General features: G+C 45.4%; 1 protein-coding gene across 1 annotated transcript; it reads left to right on the top strand.

Annotated features, from left to right (window-relative positions):
* Positions 1–7475: 7475 nt before the first annotated feature.
* Positions 7476–11037, top strand: LOC311326834 (uncharacterized protein). The gene is made up of 2 exons (XM_084459812.1): positions 7476–7598; positions 9301–11037. The coding sequence occupies exons 1-2, from the start codon at positions 7547–7549 to the stop codon at positions 10491–10493; spliced, it is 1245 nt and encodes a 414-aa protein (XP_084315938.1). The 5' UTR covers positions 7476–7546; the 3' UTR covers positions 10494–11037.
* The last annotated feature ends 12333 nt before the right edge of the window (positions 11038–23370 follow it).

The following is a 23370-nucleotide window of genomic DNA, read 5'->3' as shown; positions in this document are numbered from 1 at the left end:
AGAGTCCACACAGGAGAGAAACCATATCAGTGTGAGGAATGTGACAAATCTTTTAGTATTAAGGGTAATTTAGTTAAACATAGAAGATTCCACACAGGAGAGAAACCATTTCAGTGCCAGGAATGTGACCAAGCTTTTCGTCGAAAGCCTTCTTTGATGAAACATCAAAGAATCCACAAATGAGAGAAATTATATTAGTACCAGAAATGGCACCATTTTTTTCGTCAACAAGACAGTTTTACCGACGGCCTAGATTACATCAGGAGTAGACCTTGAAGTGGACAATTTAAACTACTTTAAGGGCCAGTTTCACAGATAAGGCTTAAAGGAGAATGCTCTTTTTCGACAACCTGGACCTTACTTTCCGCATATTGTAAGACGTTTGACTCACCAAGATAACTTTGGTGTAGTTCGGAAGCCTGTAGATGAAATCTAAAATCCAGCGCAAGCCAAGTATATCCATGTAATGGCTGCGGACAGGGCACAGAGAATGCAGCTTCTAAAAAATGTATTTTCTGCCGCGAAATAGTTGTTTTCATCAATCTATTGTTATGAATCGCTAGTTGTGCTTCCATAGAGCGAGGGCTTGTTGTGCTTTTCACATGCCTCTGTAATATGATCTTTTGAAACGTCTTTAGAAACTAAATAAAGCTTCCCCATTTGCTCCAGCACGCATGCGCACAGCGCGTAGACTGGCTATTCTCTGTCTGTAGGCTACACTCGCGGCTCACATTCTCTACGCTAAGTCATCTTCTTTATCCTCAAAATCTGATAAATATTCAGCCATATTGCACACAATATTCCAGGCACCAACAAGCCTACCGTAGCGTAGAGGTATTGGGCCCATAGTTAGCCAGTTAACTCCTCAGTTAGCCTACCCTGTGTTAGTCCTGTCTGTTGTTTTGTCTGATTTGTCTTCTCTGTTCTTGTAAAGCGTCCTTGGGTGTCTAGAAAGGCGCTATATAAATCTCATTTATTATTATTATTATTATTAAAGGTGTAATATGTAATATGTGGATTAAAATAAACATTTTTTTTTCAAAAATAATACATCCATAGGGCTTTGCGAAGGCTGCAGAGTAAAATGATTGCTTTTCCATAAAAAAAAGTATTTTTTGTCTGAAATTATTACATTATGAAATTTTGACGGCCCGACAATGACACTGTTGATATCATACCAGCCAATAGTATTACAGCGTTGGTACTGCGCACTGGGTTGCCAGGTACTATTCTAGCTTCACCACTGTGAGATTAGCAGTAGCCAGCTAACGTTATACTTCCATGAATTAGCAGCATTATAGATGTTGGTTAGTGAAGCAATAACTCATGAGAGGGTGTGGTATATGGCCTATATAGGTTATATAGGCCATATACAACAACCCTCGAGTGAGTTATTGCTTTTATACAACGGGTTACACGGTCGGGAAATATTTATAGAATCAAAACCTACTATTTCCGTGTCTTAATACCGATTTTAGTGAACTGCGCCCAGAAAAATAGTCCGAAAACTATCATGTTGCTATGGAGTTTCAAATGCGGATCAACCTTCCTGGAGGAACAGTGATGACATCCCATAGTTAACATGGGTTTGGAACTGTAACTGAAATGGAAATCATCCGTCACCCTTCCTTTCAGCAATGTGTAATTAGACTAATGACGTAGCTACAGTAGCCTACTGTTAATCACCCCTGATCTTGCTAGCTTGCCACGATCTGTGATCCATGCATATTTGCCGTGCAACATATCAATTGCCCAGTTGTCAAAACTAATTGGCAACAAACTGTTTATGATTGCCAGCCTCATTATCCTCAAACAAGTTGATTTTTCCACCACGTCTGATATGTCACGGTAGTCTCAGTTTAGGTTAGACCAGGCTAGCCAGCCAAATACATTGTGAGTTGAGATGCGCCGTGATTAGCTAATGGAAGGATAAATGATTTAAATCCTGGAGTTGCCTCTTCACATTGGTCTATCTTGAAAATCGCCTGCGTGCGTTGTTTGATGCAAATGCACAGATTACTGCACAGGAGATGTACGCATTCGGCTGTAACGTTAGTGAATGACACAGGCTACACTGCAGCCAACAGACCCTACCGGGGAAGTCCGACAAAGTGTCGACACATTTTCAAACGGGCTGTAGGCTATTTTGGTAAACAGACCACATATTGGGAGTCTTTGTGGTTACTTTATCCGGTAAGGGGAAAAATTCAGGACGTGATAAACTGACTGTCAGTGCAAAAATTTACATTAAAAAGCTGTTACATTGGAATGTTGAAACAGTGAAACAAGACGGCTCCAAGCTTGATGGTTCTTGACACGAGTATTTAGGCTAGTGTAATGATAGGCGCAGTAATATTTCAAATAGAATTGTAAAGAGGCTTTGCCGTGTTATATCGTGTCACATACAACGGCGTTTAACCAATCAGATTGCGAGGTTGGAACGACCCGTTGTATAATGTGTTTGCGACTATAAATCGATGGTTACGTATTGTAAACCTAGTTCTATGAGTGGAGCGGAGTCCCACAGAGCTAGCTCCTATTGGCTAGCGAAACCCAGCTAGCCACATTGACTGAAGAAAAAAACATATACGCACCTGTGTCCAACCAAGTCCGGTGCACCACTGTATAAGTGGGCTTAATTTGCCCGCACATCTGCTCCTAACCAAAATTTTCAGTGAGCAGACTGCGGGGTCAGCAAGTCTGTTCCCTGTGGGGCTGCGCTCCACTCATATAACTAGAACCATCGTTCTATTTCGTGGAGCTCTGCCCCACAGGGCTAGCTCCTATTTGGCATAAGTGGAGCTACACGACCGCACCAGACACTCTTGCTGGCCCCAGTAAAGGAAAGGCCAGTCAGGACACGAGCCAGGGCTTCAAGGAGAGACCATACTAACAGTTGATCCAACCCAAGCACTGGCCTCACCCTGCCACACTCGGTCTATCACAGCCGAGGGCAAGGAGAGGTACGTGAGGCGAGAGCTGGACCAAAGCGGTTACTCCGTAACAAGCCCATCCCAGCCTCACTCATTAACAGGAGTGTAACGTCACTAGACGGGCCTGCTCCTACCTTAGCTGAACCGGTTGAGACCTGCGTGAGTCACGTCTGCTTTCCTAGCAGGAAAAGACCCCACGGCTCGAACCGGTTCTCTAGCAGCGGCGAGACCTGCCGTGGTCCATTCTGACTCTTTCACAGAAGACCAGGCGGCTCAAGCGGAACACCTACATGAAGCATCCTGTCTAACGCTGGCTCACTGGTGGCCGTGTTAAGCACAGATGACGCCACAGAGACAGAGGACATGGATAAAAGGTAATAACGGAAATAAAGTAGACGGGGACGACCAAGTCGCCGCTAAACAGATGTCCTCCACCGACACACCATTGAACAGGTCAACTGACGTGGCCACACCCCTTGTGGAGTGTGCCCGAACAGTCCCAGGCAGAGGGCGACCCGCAGTCACGTAAGACTGGCCGATGCCCTCACAGATCCAATGGGAGAGACGCTGTTTCAACAATGGAGAACCCACCTTCCCCGGGCCGTGGCAAACCAACAACTGGGGGGTAGTGCGGACCGCAGCCGTGCACTGGACGTAACACGTCAACGCACGCACAGGACACAATAAATGTAGGCGGGCCTCTTCCTCGCTCGCATGAGGCGGAGGATAGAAGGCTCCCAGCTCCAAATCCTGTGCTCTATACGCGCCCCGGACCACTTTCGGAACGAAAGATGGATCCGTGCGCAACACAGCTTTGCTCCCATCACCCGTGATGAGAAAAACTGTCAAAGCCCTCAGATCACTGACCCGCTTGCCCGACGTCAGAGCAAGGAGCAGCGCGGTCTTAATCGAAAGCCACTTGAGAGATATCTCCATTGGTTCGAACGGCGCTTTACATAGCGCATTCAGAAACCAAGAGCAAATCCCAAGGCGGCGCCACAGCCTTATGCACAGGGCGAAGACGGCGTGCGCGGGCCAGGAAACGTTTAACCAGGGGATGCCCAAAAACCGTAGCAAAACCCCTCATGGCATGCGGAAATAGCACATGGTAGGTAGCCTACTAGCCGATTATTTCTGTCAGGGGGACTGCCAATGTAAACTAGCCTTTTGGCTACAATTGGGTACATTTACATTCTATTTTATAAAATGTTTATTAATGTACATTGTCCCTCTCTAACAAATAAATAAACTGAAACTGAAACTGAATACACTTTGATAGTGGATGCTGCCAAACCGCCACCATGATCCATCAGGTGCTGAAGGAATTCCAAAATCGCCTTGACTGAGCCTGACTCGGGAGCGAAGTCCCTTTCTTCACACCAACATGCAAAAGCAGCCCATTTGCCAGAGTAAACCGAGGCAGTTGAAGCCGATGCCCCCCTCTAAAACGTACAGATCACGGCCGGAGAGAGTCCCCTATCAGACAATCTCTGCCGTTCAAGAGCCAGGCCACCAGCGGCCGTCCCAAGACCGGAGGTGCGCAAATCGAGCCCTCCGCCTGGGACAGCGCGTTCGGCCAATGAGGGATGTGCCACAGTTCTACAGTAGTCATGGCCATCACTTCTGCATACCATCTCGCCCAGTGGATGTCCGGCGCTATCAGTATTACTGATGCACCCTCTGACCGCACCCTGGACAACAATGGTAAAATCAGCCCCATCGGCGGGAAAGCATACAGCAGCGCCCCCGGCCAGGGGGCATGCGCGAATGCATCCACGCCTAGCGGAGGCTGGTCCTGCTGTTTCAGAGAGAACCAGAGGGGACACTTTGCGTTCTGTCTCGAAGCAAAGAGATCCACCCCTGCTCTGCCGAACCGGGTCCAGAGCTGAGCCACTATCTGAGGATGTAGGCTCCACTCGTCCGGGTGAGGCCCGCCCCGAGACATCAGGTCCGCCCCGACGTTCAGATGGCTGGCAATGTGCCACGCTGTCAGTGACCGGAGATTGACATGAGCCCAGCGCCACAGCGTCACCGCCAGACGGGCTCTGCCGAAGCAGAAAAACGTGCAAGTCGCCCCGAGGTAGCAGAGCGTAGCGGTCGGGAGGGGGTGTAGGGTTTGACCATGGCCTGGAGGTAGGAGGGGGCTGTTCCTTTCATTGCCCTGTAGGCTAGCGCCAGATAGACTGGATGTGAGCTGCTACAAGGAGCCAGTGTAGGGAACGGAGAAGGGAAGTTGTGTGGAAGAACTTGGGGTGGTTGAACACCTGGCGAGCAGCAGCTTTCTGGACAAGTTCCAGTGGTTTAATGGCTGACACTGGGGCCCCAGCGAGGAGGGAGTTGCAGTAGTCCAGGCGGGAGATGACCAGGGCCTGGATGAGTACCTGCGCCGTTTCATCAGTGAGGAAAGGGCGAATCCTGACACCAGTTGGGTGTCATCGGCATAACAGTGATGGGAGAAGACATGCAAGCGAATTACAGAGCCCAGAGATGTAGTGTAGAGGGAAAACAGGAGAGGACCCAGGACAGACCCTTGTGGAACCCCTGTAGTCAGACTACGCGGTTCCGACATCGACCCTCTCCATGTCACCTGGTAGGAGCGGCCCGTCAGGTAGGATGCAAACAGGGAGCGTGCAAAGCCAGCGACGCCTTTCTCCTTGAGGGTGGAGAGGAGGATCTGGTGGTCTATTGTATGAAATGCTGCTGACAAGTCTAGGAGTATCAGGACAGAGGAGAGAGAGTTCGCTCTCGCGGCATGGAGTGACTCCGTCACTGCAAGGAGGGCGGTCTCTGTCGAGTGGCCAGCCTTGAACCCGGACTGGTGGGGGTCTAGGAGGTTGTTCTGGTGGAGGTACGAAGACAGTTGGTTAAAGATTCTATCCAAAACACACAAGTGTTTTGGATAGAAAGGATAGAAGGGAAACCGGACTGTAGTTTTTGACATCAGAGGGGTCGAGAGATGGTTTCTTTAGGAGGGGGGTGACTCTGGCAGTCTTGAAAGTGGAGGGAAAGTATCCTGATACAAGAGATGCGTTGATGAGGTGGGTTAGGAAGGGAAGGAGTTCAGGTGCAACAGACTGAAGGAGAGTGGAGGGAACAGGGTCTAGGGAGCACGTGGTGGGGCAGTTAGATGTTACAAGATTGAGGGCCTCGTTGGGGGAGAGGGGAGAAAAGTGGGATAAGGTGGGGCATGGAGAGGAGGGGGGGAGTGGAGCAGGGAGAGAGGGTGGGGGGGTGAGGTTGGTGCACGGAGCGTTGACCGGGGGAGGGGGGAAAGAGGATCTGATATCGTTAACTTTCTTGTCAAAGAAGTTGGCGAAATCATCAGGGAGGAGCTGGGAGTAGGAGGTGGGGGCTGGAGTAGTGAAGAGAAGGTTTCAAAGAGTTTTTTAGGATTGGAAGCAGAGGTTAGGATTTTAGAGCGGAAGAAAGCAGCTTTAGCAGCAGACAGGGAGGAGGAGAATGTGGAAAGAAGAGATTGGAAATTAAGAAGGTCCTCAGGGAGCTTGCCTTTCCTCCATTTACGCTCAGCTATTCTCAGGCTCCGTCTATCAGTACGCACTGAGTCCGACAGCCATGGGGCAGGTGGAGTTGGGCGTGCAGGCCTGGAGGTGAGGGGACAGAGATTGTCCAGAGAAGAGAAGAGGAAAGAGTAGAGAAGAGAAGATCAGTGGCAGTATCAGAGGGTAGGAGAGAGAAGGATTCAGGGGCGGGGAGGGCAGAGGTAACGGCAGAGGAAAGGTCAGTAGGAGAGAGCGAGTGGAGATGGCTACGGGTGGTAACCATGTGGGTAGGAGGAGGAGTTACAGGGAAAGAGGGGATGGAGAGGGAGTAGGACATGAAATAGTGGTCAGAGAGATGGAAGGGAGCAACAGACAGGTTAGGGGTGGAACAGTGTCTAGTGAAGATCAGATCCAGCTGGTTGCCGGCTTTGTGAGTAGGAGGAGAAGAAGAGAGGTGAAGATCAAAGGAGAGGAAAGAGAGAATTTCTCACTCTGGATGTTGAAGGCGCCGAGAAGGTGACTTGTTTTAGAAGTTAGGGTAATAATGTTTTTTGTGCTTTGGGGAGTGACTCTCCACCTGGGTAGCCGAAACACCTTCAACACCAATGTGGATGATGTGCACCAATATTGTCACTTGTTTGTATTCCTCTCACCCTCCTGAATCCATTTCACCCATATACCTATTTAGGATGCATAATCTGTAGCCTCACATTGAAAAGTGAGCAAAGCCTCATTTGGGTCTTGCATGGTGTGTTGTAGTGTACTGGCCACCACACCTATGCGGCCGATAAACCTACCAATATGAATAACATTCGGATTCCTTTGGGATAGCCTGAGCCTACATGTTTTCGCAGTCAACACGTTTTGCGGGACCTTTATTTTGAAATTCCTTGAAACAAAGTCGGACGCGAGTTTCGTAAGGCTAGTTGGGTTCTGCTGTAGAGCAACTATATTATACTAGCGTCTCCTAATTCTATGTAGACTAAAATGTCTAAATTACAGCTATTCAGAGATTTTGTCAACGAGCGATTGGCAGCGGCAGCTTCGGAGATATTTGGTCAGTATGAAAAGACGCTCTGTCGTTCCAGTGAGAACAGCACACCACTACAAAGGATGTTGGACATGGACGTTGCTATTAAGCCCGAGATCAAGCTACACCGAATAGGTATATTTATACCCTCATCTGCTGTGGTTATAGTCACTATTTCATGTTCTGGATTGAAATGACCCATTGTTCTAAACATTTAGCTTGTAACGTTAGCAAGCATGTCAGGCGAGCTAACATTAGCTAGGCTAGCATTCCCAGACCCTTCCAGAATTTTATGTCGCTGTTCTATTGTTCACTCCTTAGTTCACGTTTATGTAAAAATGATGTTAACCTTTTCACGAAACTGTGTACGTTACACTTGTACAGTTTGGGGCCCTGGACATTTTTAGAAATGCAGCTTTCGCAAAAATGCCTATGGCGGCCATTTCACTTTCTGCTATGTGTCGCCCTGTGTCTTCCTGTATAGGCCTAGCCCTTTTCAGTCCTGTTGTCGCATGCCTCTCTTTGCGGTCTCTTTGAAGCCGCCACCACCACAGAAGAAGACTACCTCGGAAAAATAAATTCACTCGGACAGAACGCGTCTAAATAGGTTATTTAATGGTAGCGCCGAGGCTTCAAACCCCACCATTTGTTTAAATAGACCATTTTGCTTAGGTAAGTGAAGTTTCACGTTCATCTGACACTTGTAAATGTGAGCGCCTCTCCTAAATAGGCCGACACCGATTTATTTTGACGGCGAAGTGAATGGAGCGGCAAAGGTAATACTACTGTATTACAAGCTTCTGCCTACCTCGGCTTCTAGCTCACGGATGTATTAATCTCATGCCGCTATAGCTAGGCTAGTAAGCATGGTTAGTTATCTCAGACCTTGCCAACATTTTTTTCATGAATAACAACTAGACGGCTCGCAAGATAGACTGGCAGCATATAGGTGAAGTGGATTAAGATATTAAGCGAGTTGTGATTTATGCCAAACAGTTTTTGACTTAAACTTTAAACTAACTAACTAACTGACAACTTTAAACTAAACTGATGCTGAACTAACTCTGCTTGCCGTTGGCTCAGCTGGCTAACGTTTACACTCACAGTCAGCCTCTAAATGCTTCGCTCAACTGAGGAGACTGAGGATTTCATTCAGATTTCATCGCTTAAAGTGGGTGGAAACAATTTCAGAGTAAAAAAAAAAACGAACTAATGTTAAATGGGGTATGTTTGTTCAGGTTTGAACCAATCCAAAGCAGTAGGCGTAGTCTTTTTAATTCAGTTGATTCAAATGTGGGAATAGCCTATTGAATGGAGTTGGGAGAAGAACGATAGATGGATGCAGTAGTGTTTAGAATAATCTTATCTCTATCTATCTATCTGTCTATCTATCTTCTATTTGTCTGTCTATCTACTCTATCTATCTTCTATCTGTCTCTATCTATCTATATCTATCTTCTGTCTGACTATCTGTCTGTCAGTCCATCTCTTATCTATCTCCCTCCCTCCCTCCACAGCAGAGGGGTTCTGTAGGAGAAAGCTCTGCCCCCGGATGTCCTTCTATTAATCTGCTGAACGGGGCAAAGGAAGAGCAATAGGGGATCAGAAGATCATGAATGTAGGGCGGTGCCAGGCCAAAACTGGGAACAGAATCTTAAAATCAACTCTAAATGCTCAACTAGAGAACAGGGCAAATTCGAATATGGCTGTGGTTAGCTGTTTTAAAAAATGAACCCTTCTCTGAATTAGATTTCAATAATTTTCATTCTCAGACATGTTAGATTGTAGAATAATGAAGCAGGCTTTATCCTAATATGTATCTTCCCTTTTCTCTCAGATGTCCAGCAGCTCTCTCTCCCAGAAAATCCACAGATTAAAGAGGAACAGGAGCTGTGGACCAGTCAGGGGGGAGAGCAGCTTCAAGAGCTGCAGTCTGATACTGCTGACTCCATATTCACTTCTCCAACAGTGAAAATCCACTATGATCCAGAGGACTTGTATCAACTCCCGCCTCTTGACCAAACTCCAACTGTGGAGAACAGATCCACAACACACAACACAACTGAGGAACAAATCAAAGCAGAGTCCGATGAAGAGGACTATGGAGCACCAGAACCAGCCAGTGACTCTCAGCCCCCTTCTGTAATTCTAAACTGGGGACATACAGCTCAGAGTTTAGAAGAGGAGGAGAAGAAAGAAGGACTGCTGCCTGAACTGACGGACTGCTGCCTCAGGCTTCTGCCCACCAGAGTGCTGAAATCGCCTGTCAAATCAAGGAGAACAGAGGCTGAGTGTTCTAAACCTATTCCCAGCCCTAGCCCCAGCCCTGTCACCCGTCTCAGGACCAAGACCAGCCCCAGCCCCTGGGTCAGGCCTATTCCTAGCCCCCGCTCTGGCACAGAGAGTAAAGATGTTTCTTCTGGGGAGGTTGAAAGCAAGACAGCAGAGAAACTATATCAGTGTGAGGAATGTGACAAAGCTTTTAGTTGGAAGAGTCGTTTAGTTGTCCATAGTAGAATCCACACTGGAGAGAAACCATATCAATCTGAGGAATGTGACAAAACCTTTTGTGAAAAGCGTAGTTTAAATAATCATAGAAGAATCCACACAGGAGAGAAACCGTATCAGTGTGAGGAATGTGAAAAAGCTTTTCGCCGTAAGAGTAATTTAATTGTACATAGAAGAGTCCACACAGGAGAGAAACCATATCAGTGTGAAGAATGTGACAGTGTTTTTAGTCGAAAACAGTTATTAGTTAGTCATAGAACTATCCATACAGGAGAGAAACCATATCAGTGTGAGGAATGTGAAAAAGCTTTTCGTAATAAGAGTAATTTAATTGTACATAGAAGAGTACACACAGGAGAGAAACCATATCAGTGTGAGGAATGTGACAAATCATTTACTATTAAGTGTAATTTAGTTCGCCATAGAAGATTCCACACAGGAGAGAAACCATTTCAGAGCCAGGAATGTGACATTTTTCTTTTCAAGACTTCTTTAATGAAACATCAAAGAATCCACAAATGAGAGAAATGATATTAGTACCAGAAATGTCATTTTTTTTGTTAACAAGACAGTTTCTACAGACAGGGCCTAGATTACACCAGGAGTAGGCCTTAAAGTGGACTATTTAAACTACTTTAAGGGCCAGTTTCACAGATATAAGCCTAGACAAAAATGCTATGCCTATTTGAGCTGTCTTAACTCAAAGCGACTTGCACAGTCTTTTAATAGTCATATTCAGTCTGCTCTGGATTAAACAAGGACAATTGTAAGAGGGAGGATTAGAGCTACTCTAGGACTAAATTAAATCTTAAATGAATCCTTCAAAGAGGCAGGTTTAACTTCTGCTTCGTGCTGTTTGTGAGGGAGCATGGACTTTTTGGAATATCTAAATGAAGACCGACGTGCACTAAGTACTTGCGGATAGGAGTAATCTTGGATTAAATAACTTTTCAAGACTGTATATATTTGTTATGTACAGAATTACAATAGTGTGCAGCAAAATTAAATGAGTAACTAAACTAAGGCTGGTTCAAAATGTAGTTTGTGCTGATTAAAATATGCACACACATGCCAAATGACAAAACACATTGTTCACCGTGACTGGTACAGTAAGTACAATTGTCTCATTACTGTATCTTCTTTTGGATCATAGCTCTCTCCTCCAACTCAAAATAAAAGCTTTAAAATTTGCCTTCAAGATAAAGCTCTGTCATGGTTTTGTTTAAAGATTCACACCAGTAATGGTGGGTTTCTATTCCATTCTTACTTGCCTTACTCCAGGACTCCATATTCTCCAACTAGGCCAAATTTAAGCCATGTTCATGCAAGCTACTGAAATTTCCTATTTTAACTAGTCAAAGACAAGAAACTCTCCGAGGTGTTAGTTGGCGATCTGACATAGAATTCGCCATAAAGTAAGATTCTAGTTGATCTGGAAAGGCTTTTTAAAATACATGTATTTAGCATAGAACTATTTAGTCGCAGCACATACGGGTGTAAACTTCCGCAAACTAGGTAGCCTAGCAACATAAACAATAACAATAGCTACCGTAAGTAGTTCCGCTTCCTGAATCCCCTCTGCGGATTGATCTACACATCTACAACGGTCGCTTCAATACAAGTCAATGGATTTCATAAAATGATCAATAAAACCTTACAGGATTCATACTTTGAGGCGAATTTGATGTCAGAACACCAACGGACACCAATTACCCCCTCGGTGAGGTTCTTGTCTTTGAAATCAAGAGTTTAACATGTTTTTGAATGATTTTTCAAGATGCCCACCAACCTCCATTGTATAAACTGTGGTAGAGCAATTATCAAACTTTCTAAAAAAAAAAGTGCTAGTTTTGTCAACGTTTTGATCTGATCCATTGTGTTTGATCATAAGTAACCTTAAAACAGGGCTAAACATGCATTTTCCCTTAACTACTCCTTTAAAAGAGCCGGCACATAGAGCCGTATCGTTCGCGACCAACCCATCACTAGTTCACTTGTGGAGCTCCGTACCGGACCAAGATGGCGGCCGCGTTATTCGTCCGGCAGCAATCAAATCAACATCAATGCGGTGTCTAGTGTATATGTCTATGGTGTGGACTGCTAACCCATGATAGATGATGATAGACAGATGGTTCATCCAATCACCTACCTGTATGTAGGCTGTAAGCCAGCGCACCTAGCATAGCGTTTGTCCGGTTATCACTCCCTCCGTCACTCCGGACAATGTTGGCCTGCATCTCTCTGTTGGCACCACAAGAGGCAGTACTCCCAGCACACCAAAATAAAGAAGGACACCAAAATCAATCCACCGATCTCCACTGCACAAGTAGAGTAGTGATGAAAGCATTGGACTCCCACCCGGGACATCAGACCTGATGGGAATGATTTTATGGGAGTATACCCCAAACCTCCACATGTTCATCCTTTCACTCCGACCTTTACCCCTTGCCTTATAGGTCAGATCCTATCCCAACCCTTATTCTAACTCCAACCCACACTCCTTCCCTTATAGGTCAGATCCTCTCTCAACCCAAACCCTTATTATTCTAACCCAAACCCACACTAGGGACTGGAAGAAGGACACCAAAACCAACCTGTCGATATCCACTGCACAAGTAGAGTAGTGGTGAGAGCATTGGACTGATCTCCACTGCACAAGTAGAGTAGTGGTGAGAGCATTGGACTCCCACCTGGGAGACTGGGGTGTTCAAGACCCGGTGTTGATAACTTTATGTTATCATCAGTGCAACTTTAGCCACTGACCGCTACCATCAATGTTATGGAAGCTGCTGCTAGTTGTTGTGAGCTCGTGAGCTAACTGGCTATCCCGCTCTTATTGTGCTGGATTAGCATTGGAAGCATTGGAACTGATGTGTCCAGGCGACAAGACCTATCTTAATTTATCAGACATTATTCATGTAATTTCAATTCACAGCTATTTCAGTGGCATGACTAGCTTCCGTCCTACCAGTCCTGAATAGAAACAAGCCAGCCACACACATAAGCCAGGCTGGACCTGGTTTCATTAGGTGCTATGAGACAGGCTTTTTGCCCTCAATGCTTGCAATACCGAGCCTGGCCACTACACCCATGTAGGTTCACAACACCGAGACATTCCTGGGGGCTTGGTGAGAACCAGCTACAAACCTTGGCTGGTCATTAGCTGGTGTTGCTGGATTTACCGGGTGGGCCAGCCCACCTGTCTTGTCAGTCTCCCCCTGACTGTCAGTCTTCGGGGGCGTAACTGTAGGACCTTGTCTCATTGCTGCTTGTGGCTTTAATTTGATTTTATTACACATTTTATTGTACTTAGTTCACACAGCTGATCACCTATCTACCTACCCACCTAACTATCCAGTCTACCTACCCAACCTACCTACCTACCTATCTACCTACTCGCCTACCTACCTAGGACAGGCTTTAGACAGGATCTGAATCTGATAGTGAAATTGAAACCAGGCTGTATTCCCCCAAGGAGAGCCTGGTGATGTGAGGCTAGCCCTTTTCCAAACAGTTTCTAACGGAGCCTTCCTAGATGGTTGTGTGACACAAAGGGTTACGAAACAAGGTTATTACCAGACTGATCTGTGGAGAGAAACAGAATGTGAACTAATGTGATCAGGATGGCGATGCCAGGCTAATCCTACCTCTTCCAATCGGCTTTGTTAAATCCAAAACAGGCTAAATCTATGACTAATTTAGGATAAATCTGTGCAAGTCGCTTTGAGTTAAGACAGGAATTTTAGTCTGGGACTAGGCTAAGCCTTGTCTGTGAAACTGGCCCAGATTGATCAGCCATTTTTTATTGATTGATTGATTGATTATACTTTATTGTCCCCGTAGGGAAACTTGTCTTGTCACAGTACCGCATTGCTTTATAAGCATTAGACAAACAACACGTTACACAGGACACAACAGAACAACAAAAACAGGAACAGACCATCTAGAATACCAATCGTCATTGACAGCAGCATCATCTACCCCTGACCCCTGCCTCTATCTGGGCCCAGGCACGCACACACACACAGACACACATCAGGGTTTGCCACACCTCTCCCATGATGCTCTTATCCTTTCTTGCTCTAAAAATGTAGTTTGATGTAATGTACTGCTCTATATATGGCTCTGTGTGCTACTAACCCTGCTCTGCCTCCCCTCTCCCTAGTGCCTCTCTCTCTCCCTCCTATCTTCTAACCAGGTCCAGTGGATGCCCCACTGTCACCAGCAGACCACACTGAGACCGATAGATACCCCTGTGTCTGCTGCAGATGTCGTAACAAATTAGTTAACACACACACACGTACACACAGACATACAACAGTCCACTTCCGGCTTTAGGCCTGGGCCCAGTACCCCTACCCCTCACCCTAACCCGGGTCCGTATCCTCTTCCTACCCCAACCCTAACCCAGACCCCTGCCTCTACCTGGACCCAGGCACACTCACACACACACTGACATACACCAGTCCTGGGCTCAGATCCCCTTCCCCTCACCCTAACCCGGGTCCGTATCCTTTTCCTACCCCCACCCTACCCCAACCCCTGCCTCTATCGGGGCCCAGGCACGCACACACACACACACACACATTAGTGTTTGCCACACCTCTCCCATGATGCTCTTAGCCTTTCTTGCTCTGAAAATGTAGTTTGACGTAATGTATTGCTCTATATATGGCTCCGTGTGCTACTAACCCTGTTCTGCCTCCCCTCTCCCTAGTGCCTCTCTCTCTCCCTCCTATCTTCTAACCAGGTCCAGTGGATGCCCCGCTGTCGCCAATGGACCACCCTGAGTCCGATGGATGCCCCTGTATCTGCTGCAGATGTCGTAGCAAATTAGTTAACACACACACACACACAGACATACAACAGTCCACTTCCGGCCTTAGGCCTGGGTCCAGTACCCCCTTCCCCTCACCCTACCCCGGGTCCGTATCCTCTTCCTACCCCAACCCTACCCCTGACCCCTGCCTCTACCTGGACCCAGGCACACTCACACACACACTGACATACACCAGTCCTGGGCTCAGATCCCCTTCCCCTCACCCTAACCCGGGTCCGTATCCTTTTCCTACTCCCCACCCTACCCAAACCCCTGCCTCTATCTGGGCCCAGGCACATTTATGCACACACAGACATACACCAATGTTTGCCATATCTCTCCTATGATGTTATTAGCCTCTCTTACTCTGAAAATGTAATTTAATGTTATTTATTGCTCTATAAATGTTCTTAGCCGGTAGACAAACATACTCCAGGAGCTTGCTCGATCGCCTCGTTGAGAGGGGTCAGGGAAGAATTTTTACAGCTCACTTATCTGGCCCTCGGGTGATTACTGTTTTTTTGCTTCCCTCTGGAATATGTAGGGGTGGGATGTCTGCCCACCTCCCTTGTTCTCTGTAAAGCGCATTGTGTTGCCTCTGGGTATGAAATGCGCTATATAAATAAAGCTTTGATTGATTGATTGATTGATCTAAAAACAACAGTCAATGCTTAGATTGCACATTGCCCTGTTGCACATTGCCCAGTTGCACTAGAGTTAAACAGTAAAGTGCAAGTGCTAAGGTGTTGATGTGTCCACTCATACTCTATTTACTCGAGTTTATCAGTTTAATAGAGGCTGGGACAAATGACAGCTTCAGGCGATTATATTTACATTCTGTCATGCGCAGCCTTCTTCCCGAGGGAAGGGTATCGTATTCAGAAGAGAGGGGATGTTGAGGGTCCGCTCTGATCTTATTGGCCTTATCTATGACAGCTTTGTCATATAGACTGTATTTGCTAATAGTCTCTTCTGCCTACAATTTTCATGGCCGTTTTGTGCATGCTAACTAGTCTGCCTTTTAATTGCACTGTTAAATTTCCAAACCACACGTTTGGTGAGCCATAATGCAATTTTTCCTAGACAGAACAAGAACAAACATGGCTCTGTTGTACGTCACTGTGGGTTTAATGTGTCAGTCGATGCCCACGGTGTACTGCAGGTTCATGAGTGTGCATGTGAAATGAGTAATGGCCTCATTGACTTCCTTGATTGTTTCCATGTCTATAACTGATCAGGATGGATTCCTGACTCTGATATCTCAAGCTGATAATGACGAAGCTTTGTTGACTGTTCTATTTATTTTTACTAACATATTCTGAGATGTGACAGACAGAATGTCCTGTGGCCTAGAAAACGTGTGTTAGGAATGTAACGATAACCAGTATAATGATAACATTTGATTACATTTATCATGATAAAACTATCATTAAAACCGTGTTTGATTTCTGTTCTTTGACAAACTCACTGTATTTTTTTTATTGTATTTTTTTATTTGAACAATTATGAATATACAAGTCAGACAAAAAAAATAAAAATTAAACTCACTGTAAATACTGTCCAGCATCAACCAAAGTTAGCAACAGTCACCAAGACGCATTATTTTAATGTTTAAATGCAAACAAAGGTATAGTGCTGCTAATTTTATCTGTGATTTTCAATATAAAACTTGGTGAAATGATTTGTGTGTGTATTAGTAGTTTTTGAAAATGTTCAGCATATTTGAATAATAGTTTGATAATACTGATAATCCAGATAATTTTGGTCACTATAATCTTGATATGAAATTTTCGTACCGTTACACATCTTGTGTGTGTGTGTTGTAACAGTTAACAATTGTGGAATGTACCCTTAAGATGTTCGCATATGTACGTTGGAAGGTCGATGTGGTAGTTAATAAATCAGCACTCACCCAAGTGTTGGCTCTGGTCCTGCTTTCTGCATCACCATTATGGTAACGTTACCACACCCCCTATAGAGTGCCTAAACGGAAGCAGGAAGCGCAAACCCCCATGACGGTAGTCAATGGCGACAGACAAATAATTTCTTGATCCCATTTGAATTGTGCCAACATCCAAGATCATACATGTGATGTTTGTCAATTCAAAACATTTTTTTTTTATTAATCTCTGTTAACTTGCAAGTTAGCTAATATTAGATAGCTGACATTACACTTGTTTAACACTCACCAAAACCTTGTAGAGCAGGTGTAGCAGGCCAGATTAACCCCCCACCAAACTATACCCGGGTATATTGTAGTATGGCCTAGCCTGAAGTATATTTTGGGCTAGGCCAGACTATACCCAATTAGTCCAGCCCCCCCTCCCGGGGTATATTTTGGGCTATAGGCCAGTCTATACCCCTTTCATTTTAACTTTAAATGGCACTATTTATGTAATACAACTTTGAGAAGAAAGTAGGCCCTATGTTCAATTATATTATTTTGCACAGAATAGAGATGTGTATTTTGAAAGTCCTGTACTAAAGCTTGAGGTATAGCTACCATGGATGTGCATGACATGGTGAAGATAAATACTGACTAGGCATGGTTGGGGTGTTTTGCATGTGCTTTTAAAAAAAAAAAAAAAAAACTGATGTAGAATGGCGTACACACTAGTAGGCCTATGTATGAAAGGTAGGAAAGCTACTAACTTCTATTGTGACAGGTATGACAGCCACTAACTTCTATTGTGACAGGTAGGACAGCCACTAACTTCTATTATGACAGGTAGGACAGCCACTAACGTATATTGTGACAGGTAGGGCAGCCACTAACTTCTATTCTGACAGGTAGGACAGCCACTAACGTCTATTGTGACCGGTAGGACAACCATTGACTTCTATTGTGACAGGTAGGACAGCCACTATTACGTCTATTGTGACAGGAAGGACAGCCATTAACTTCTATTGTGACAGGTAGGACAGCCACTAATGTCTATTGTGACAGGTAGGACAGCCACGAATGTCTATTGTGACAGGTAGGACAGCCACTAACGTCTATTGTGACGGGTTTGACAGCCATTTAATGTACTTCTATTGTGACAGGTAGGATAGCCACAGACTTCTATTGTGACAGGTTCAGTAGGATAAGCCCTGACTTCTAGGTAGGACAGCCACTGACTGACTAATGTTAAGCAATAACACACTTGTGTTTTGTTGTGCTTGTGTTTGGTTGTGCTTTATCGTGGTTATTGGCATGGCTCTGAATACCTCTTGGAGTGTAAAATAAAATAATCCTGTATACTTGATTATTTTGTGTGTGGGGGGCTTTAACCTAGCGCTAGGCGGGGTTGATTGTATTTGATTTATTTGTCAAGAAGTGCAGAATACATTGAAAACATATGTATTTGTCTTTGACAGGATTATATATTTGTCCTTGACAGGGATGGACACGATAAGTCGCAGGACTTATTTCAAGATTCAAGATTTCTTTATTTGTCACATGTAATGTATGTGTACAGTTACAGTGAAATGTTGCTGTCGGCTCCAAGATTATGCTCAATACAGATAACTTCCAATACTCAATTTACAAATTACAAATGTACAAGTTACAAATGTATAGCATACAAGCACAATTTCTATACAGTATTGTTGAATCTCGTTGTCTTTTATTATTGTCCTTGATTAGCTCTGCGTTGTGTTTTTTGTTTCCAACAAAAGACAGACCCCCAATCTTTAAATATACCACACAGTCCAGTGTCTCCTTTCTCAGGTGTATTCCAAATGAATCTCTCAACACGGGATTTGAGTCTCAAGCAAAAGCGTTTTTTTCCAGAAGGTATGACATACAAAAGAACATTGCAATGCACAGATGACCTGTCTGGATGCTGGCTGAACTCAAATCAAATAACATACAGCAGAACAGTGGTTTTAACCTCCTGACGAGAGGGAGGGGTGGGTGCCCCACACCCCCCTACGTCCTTCGAGACAAAGCTGTCTCTCTCTCTTCTCAATCATGCGGCCTTGCAACTAAGATAGGATGAGGCGTCTGACGCCTTCGTATCTAAAGAGTCGGTGTTTGTGCACCACATGAGAGACTGTCACCCTTACCCTAGGGACATATACAGCTATACGGTGGGGACCTTTCCCTATGCCTAGACCCCCCTTGGGTAGCAGCATGACTCCCCCTGTCGTAACCTCCGTCTCCAGGAACCCTCGGGCAGTCACACAGGAGTCATACACCCAAGAATCCTTCTCTCTCCTACCCTCTGATACTGCCACTGATCTTCTCCTCTCTACTCTTTCCTCTTCTCTGGACAATCTCTGTCCCCTCACCTCCAGGCCTGAACGCCCAACTCCACCTGCCCCATGGCTGTCGGACTCAGTGCGTACTGATAGACGGAGCCTGAGAATAGCTGAGCGCAAATGGAGGAAAGGCAAGCTCCCAGAGGACCTTCTTAATTTCCAATCTCTTCTTTCCACATTCTCCTCCTCTCTGTCTGCTGCTAAAGCTGCTTTCTTCCGCTCTAAAATCCTAACCTCTGCTTCCAATCCTAAAAAACTCTTTGAAACCTTCTCTTCACTACTCCAGCCCCCACCTCCTACTCCCAACTCCTCCCTTCTCCCTGATGATTTCGCCAACTTCTTTGACAAGAAAGTTAACGATATCAGATCCTCTTTCCCCCCTCCCCCGGTCAACGCTCCATGCACGAAACTCACCCCCCCATCCCCACCCTCTCTCCACTCCCTGCTCCCCCCCTCCTCTCCACGCCCCACCTTCTCCCACTTTTCTCCCCTCTCCCCCAACGAGGCCCTCAACCTTGTAACATCTAACCGCCCCACCACATGCTCCCTAGACCCTGTTCCCTCGACTCTCCTTCAGTCTGTTGCACCCGAACTCCTTCCCTTCCTAACCCACCTCATCAATGCATCTCTTGTATCAGGATGTTTTCCCTCTGCTTTCAAGACTGCCAGAGTCACCCCCCTCCTAAAGAAACCATCTCTCGACCCCTCTGATGTCAAAAACTACAGACCGGTTTCCCTTCTATCCTTTCTATCAAAAACACTTGAACGTGCTATCTTTAACCAACTGTCTTCGTACCTCCACCAGAACGACCTCCTAGATCCCCACCAATCCGGGTTCAAGGCTGGCCACTCGACAGAGACCGCCCTCCTTGCAGTAACAGAGTCACTCCATGCCGCTAGAGCGAACTCTCTCTCCTCTGTCCTGATACTCCTAGACCTGTCAGCAGCATTTGATACGGTAGACCACCAGATCCTCCTCTCCACCCTCGAGGAGAAAGGCATCGATGGCTCTGCACACTCCCTGTTTGCATCCTACCTGACGGGCCGCTCCTACCAGGTGACATGGAGAGGGTCGACGTCGGAACCGCGTAGTCTGACTACGGGGGTTCCACAAGGGTCTGTCCTGGGTCCTCTCCTGTTTTCCCTCTACACTACATCTCTGGGCTCTGTCATTCGCTCGCATGGCTTCTCCTATCACTGCTATGCCGATGACACCCAACTGGTTCTGTCATTTCCCCCTTCTGATACACAAGTGGAGACACGCATAGCTGGGTGCTTGGCTGACATTTCGGAGTGGATGACGACACATCACCTCAAGCTCAATCTGGACAAGACTGAGCTGCTGTTCCTCCCGGGGAAGGGCTGTCCGCACCGGGACCTGGCCATCACCATTGAAGACACAGTGGTGACCCCGACTCGGACTGCGAGGAATCTGGGTGTGACCCTGGATGACCAACTGTCACCAAATGTCCTCACATGTCACATCTGTCACAAGTTCCTGCAGATTCATGCTCTACAACATCAGGAGGATTCGCCCTTTCCTCACTAATGAAACGGCGCAGGTACTCATCCAGGCCCTGGTCATCTCCCGCCTGGACTACTGCAACTCCCTCCTCGCGGGGGCACCGGCGTCAGCCATTAAACCTCTGGAACTTGTCCAGAAAGCTGCTGCTCGCCTGGTGTTCAACCACCCCAAATTCTCCCACACAACTTCCCTCCTCCGTTCCCTACACTGGCTCCCTGTAGCGGCTCGCATCCAGTTTAAAACTCTGGCGCTAACCTACAGGGCAATGAAAGGAACAGCCCCTCCTACCTCCAGGCCATGGTCAAACCCTACATCCCCTCCCGACCACTACGCTCTGCTACCTCAGGGCGACTGGTTGCCCCGTCACTCCGAGGCTCCTGCGGTCGATCGACACGGTCACGGCTCTTCTCTGTCCTGGCCCTGCAGTGGTGGAATGAGCTGCCCACTGATGTCAGGACAGCAGAGTCGCTGCCCATCTTTCGTCGCAGGCTCAAAACTCATCTCTTCAAGAAGTACTACAACAATCCTCCCACCTAAGCACTTATTATATTATATTGCACTGTACTTTAGATTGTGATTCTTGCACTTTGCCTTCAGCACTAGATTATGCTCTTAGTCACTTGTTTTAGAAAGAAGATGCACTTGTGAGTTCTGGCAAGTAGTAGTACATTGGCTCTTCCTACATTAAATGCAATTATTGTTAGTCGCTTTGGATAAAAGCGTCTGCTAAATGACTGTAATGTAATGTAATATGTTCAGGGTGATATTCCCAGTCAGGATGCTCTGGATCGTGCATGTGTAGAAGCTCCATAGAATCTGGTGGGACGCTCTGAATTTCATGTTGTTATCTCCATCGTGGTACCTGGTGGCCATCAAACAACACATGTTACATATTCAATTAACAGTGACAGATACCGTACTAACATTTGCACTAAACCCCAACCCTGCAGTTCGAATTTATAAAAGCAATTTATAAATACAGTTCAAATTTATACATAAGTAGTGAAAAGGTTATTCTTATTTTGAGGTATTATCTAGCAGCCTCTGTTTGACCTTTTCCTTCAAAACCTGCACTCTGGGTATGAAATAGCCTAGCCTAAATAATACCCCAGGGTATAAACTGGACTAGCCCAGAATATATCCGGGGTTTAAAACAGTTAGCCCTTTAACCCCAGATACAGTTTGGGCAGGGGGTATATCTCGGGCTATTACACCCGCATTCCAGCTCTTACAGAACTGACTAACTCTCCTTTTGCATAGCTGCAGCTCTCAACTTGGCCAAACTTATAATGATTGTCACTTCTTTTAATACATTTTCCCTAGTTCTGGAATAATTGCTTTACAGTTTTACGACAAACTGCAACTTTCTTGACTTGCAAAAATAAAGTTTTAAATTGACAAACATCATATGTGTATGGTATGGCAAACAGTTTCCAACAGAGAGTTCCCAGATGGTTATGCGAAGCAAACCATCTGGTGCGTCAGGTTAGTTAAAGTTGCAGTGTGTGATCTTCCAGTGGTGAGGTTGCAGATTGCAACCAACTGAATACAATACATGGTGCAACATGGCGGCCTCCTTGGAAGGACCCGCTCCCTATGTAGATACAAAGGGCTCATTCTAAGGTAAAGAGCAAATAATGTTTCTTATTTTCATGGGATTGTACATGAATTAAAACATACTTATGGATATTATATCCCATTTCTGCCAAGTCGACACAAAATTCTGCCACATTGCACCTTTAAGGAACCAGTTTATTTAGGCCGATTGCTACAGGGTTTGGTTGTTTTTCTCCATGGGTTATGCTTTAGGGTGTAATATTGAAAATGGCCAATAGGTGTCTCCATCTCACCATGGGTTGTCCGCCCAGTTTATTGATTCTTCCACGTAGAATTTCTCAGAAAAAGAGAAGTAGCACTAAGGTAAACAGTAGCCAGGCATCGCATTCAAATATTTGTTGTAGCCTAAACTTTATTTCAGGTGAGATTGGTATGCGAACTAAGGTACACGTGCAATGAGGTTGTTAGGGGTATAGTTAGTTTGAGCCATTTGTAGAAAACCCGTCGAATGTGAGGCTATTAACGCATCAGCCTAGAAAGCTAACCTGTTGACGGTGAAGTGTGAGTTACTATGAAGGGTAGGCTACACGCGTTTATTTCAGTAAATTCAATATTGTTTAGTTTGTTAATATTGTTTTAGAATATGTTTAGTTGATTGGGAGGAGGATTATATTTAGTTGATTGGGAAGAGCATATGTGGAAGAAACCGTTTGCTCAGAAGCGGTCTGCTTTTGTGCTTTATAATGTGTTAATAAACCCACTTTAAACACCAAATCATGGTGTATTATGTTGATGAATGAATCAAAATATATTTTGCGTCAGTGTGTAATGTAGGAAATTTGAATGACCCACCCACTGTTTAGCCCATGTTAAAAGGGGCCACTAGGTGGCATGGTACTGTCAAACAATAGAAGCCTTTGCGTGATAGAATTAATATGATGAACCGTGTTACATCTGGCTGATAGCTGAACAGTGCACACACTAAACGTAGGCTACAAATGCTATAACATAGACAAAAAATACAACATATAATAACATTGTTTGCACACGTGAATGTGCTGCCCCTACAGCGTGAATGCGAATGGAATTTTATAATTATGGCATATTAAAATGTATTTTGGTTCTGGCGTGGTTATGCTGTCTGACAAGTTGTCCACAAAAAAACGAAACAGTACTAAAGAAGCTTGGGAGTAAGTAGTATTATTTTATTTTTAATTTTTTTTCATAGGTTTAGTCCATGAATGGCCTACCAC

This window comes from Borostomias antarcticus, assembly GCF_949987555.1.
Source record: "Borostomias antarcticus genome assembly, chromosome: 2".
NCBI classification, from domain to species: domain Eukaryota; kingdom Metazoa; phylum Chordata; class Actinopteri; order Stomiiformes; family Stomiidae; genus Borostomias; species Borostomias antarcticus.
The sequence above is the reverse complement of the archived record's forward strand: the minus strand, read 5'-3'. Positions and strand labels throughout refer to the sequence as shown.

Bases quoted from the DNA above. Each gene is read 5' to 3' on its own strand.
- LOC311326834 (XM_084459812.1), top strand. From the start codon at position 7,547: ATGTTGGACATGGACGTTGCTATTAAGCCCGAGATCAAGCTACACCGA. The intron at 7,599-9,300 runs GTATATTTATAC...CTTTTCTCTCAG, and splicing joins GATCAAGCTACACCGAATAG to ATGTCCAGCAGCTCTCTCTC.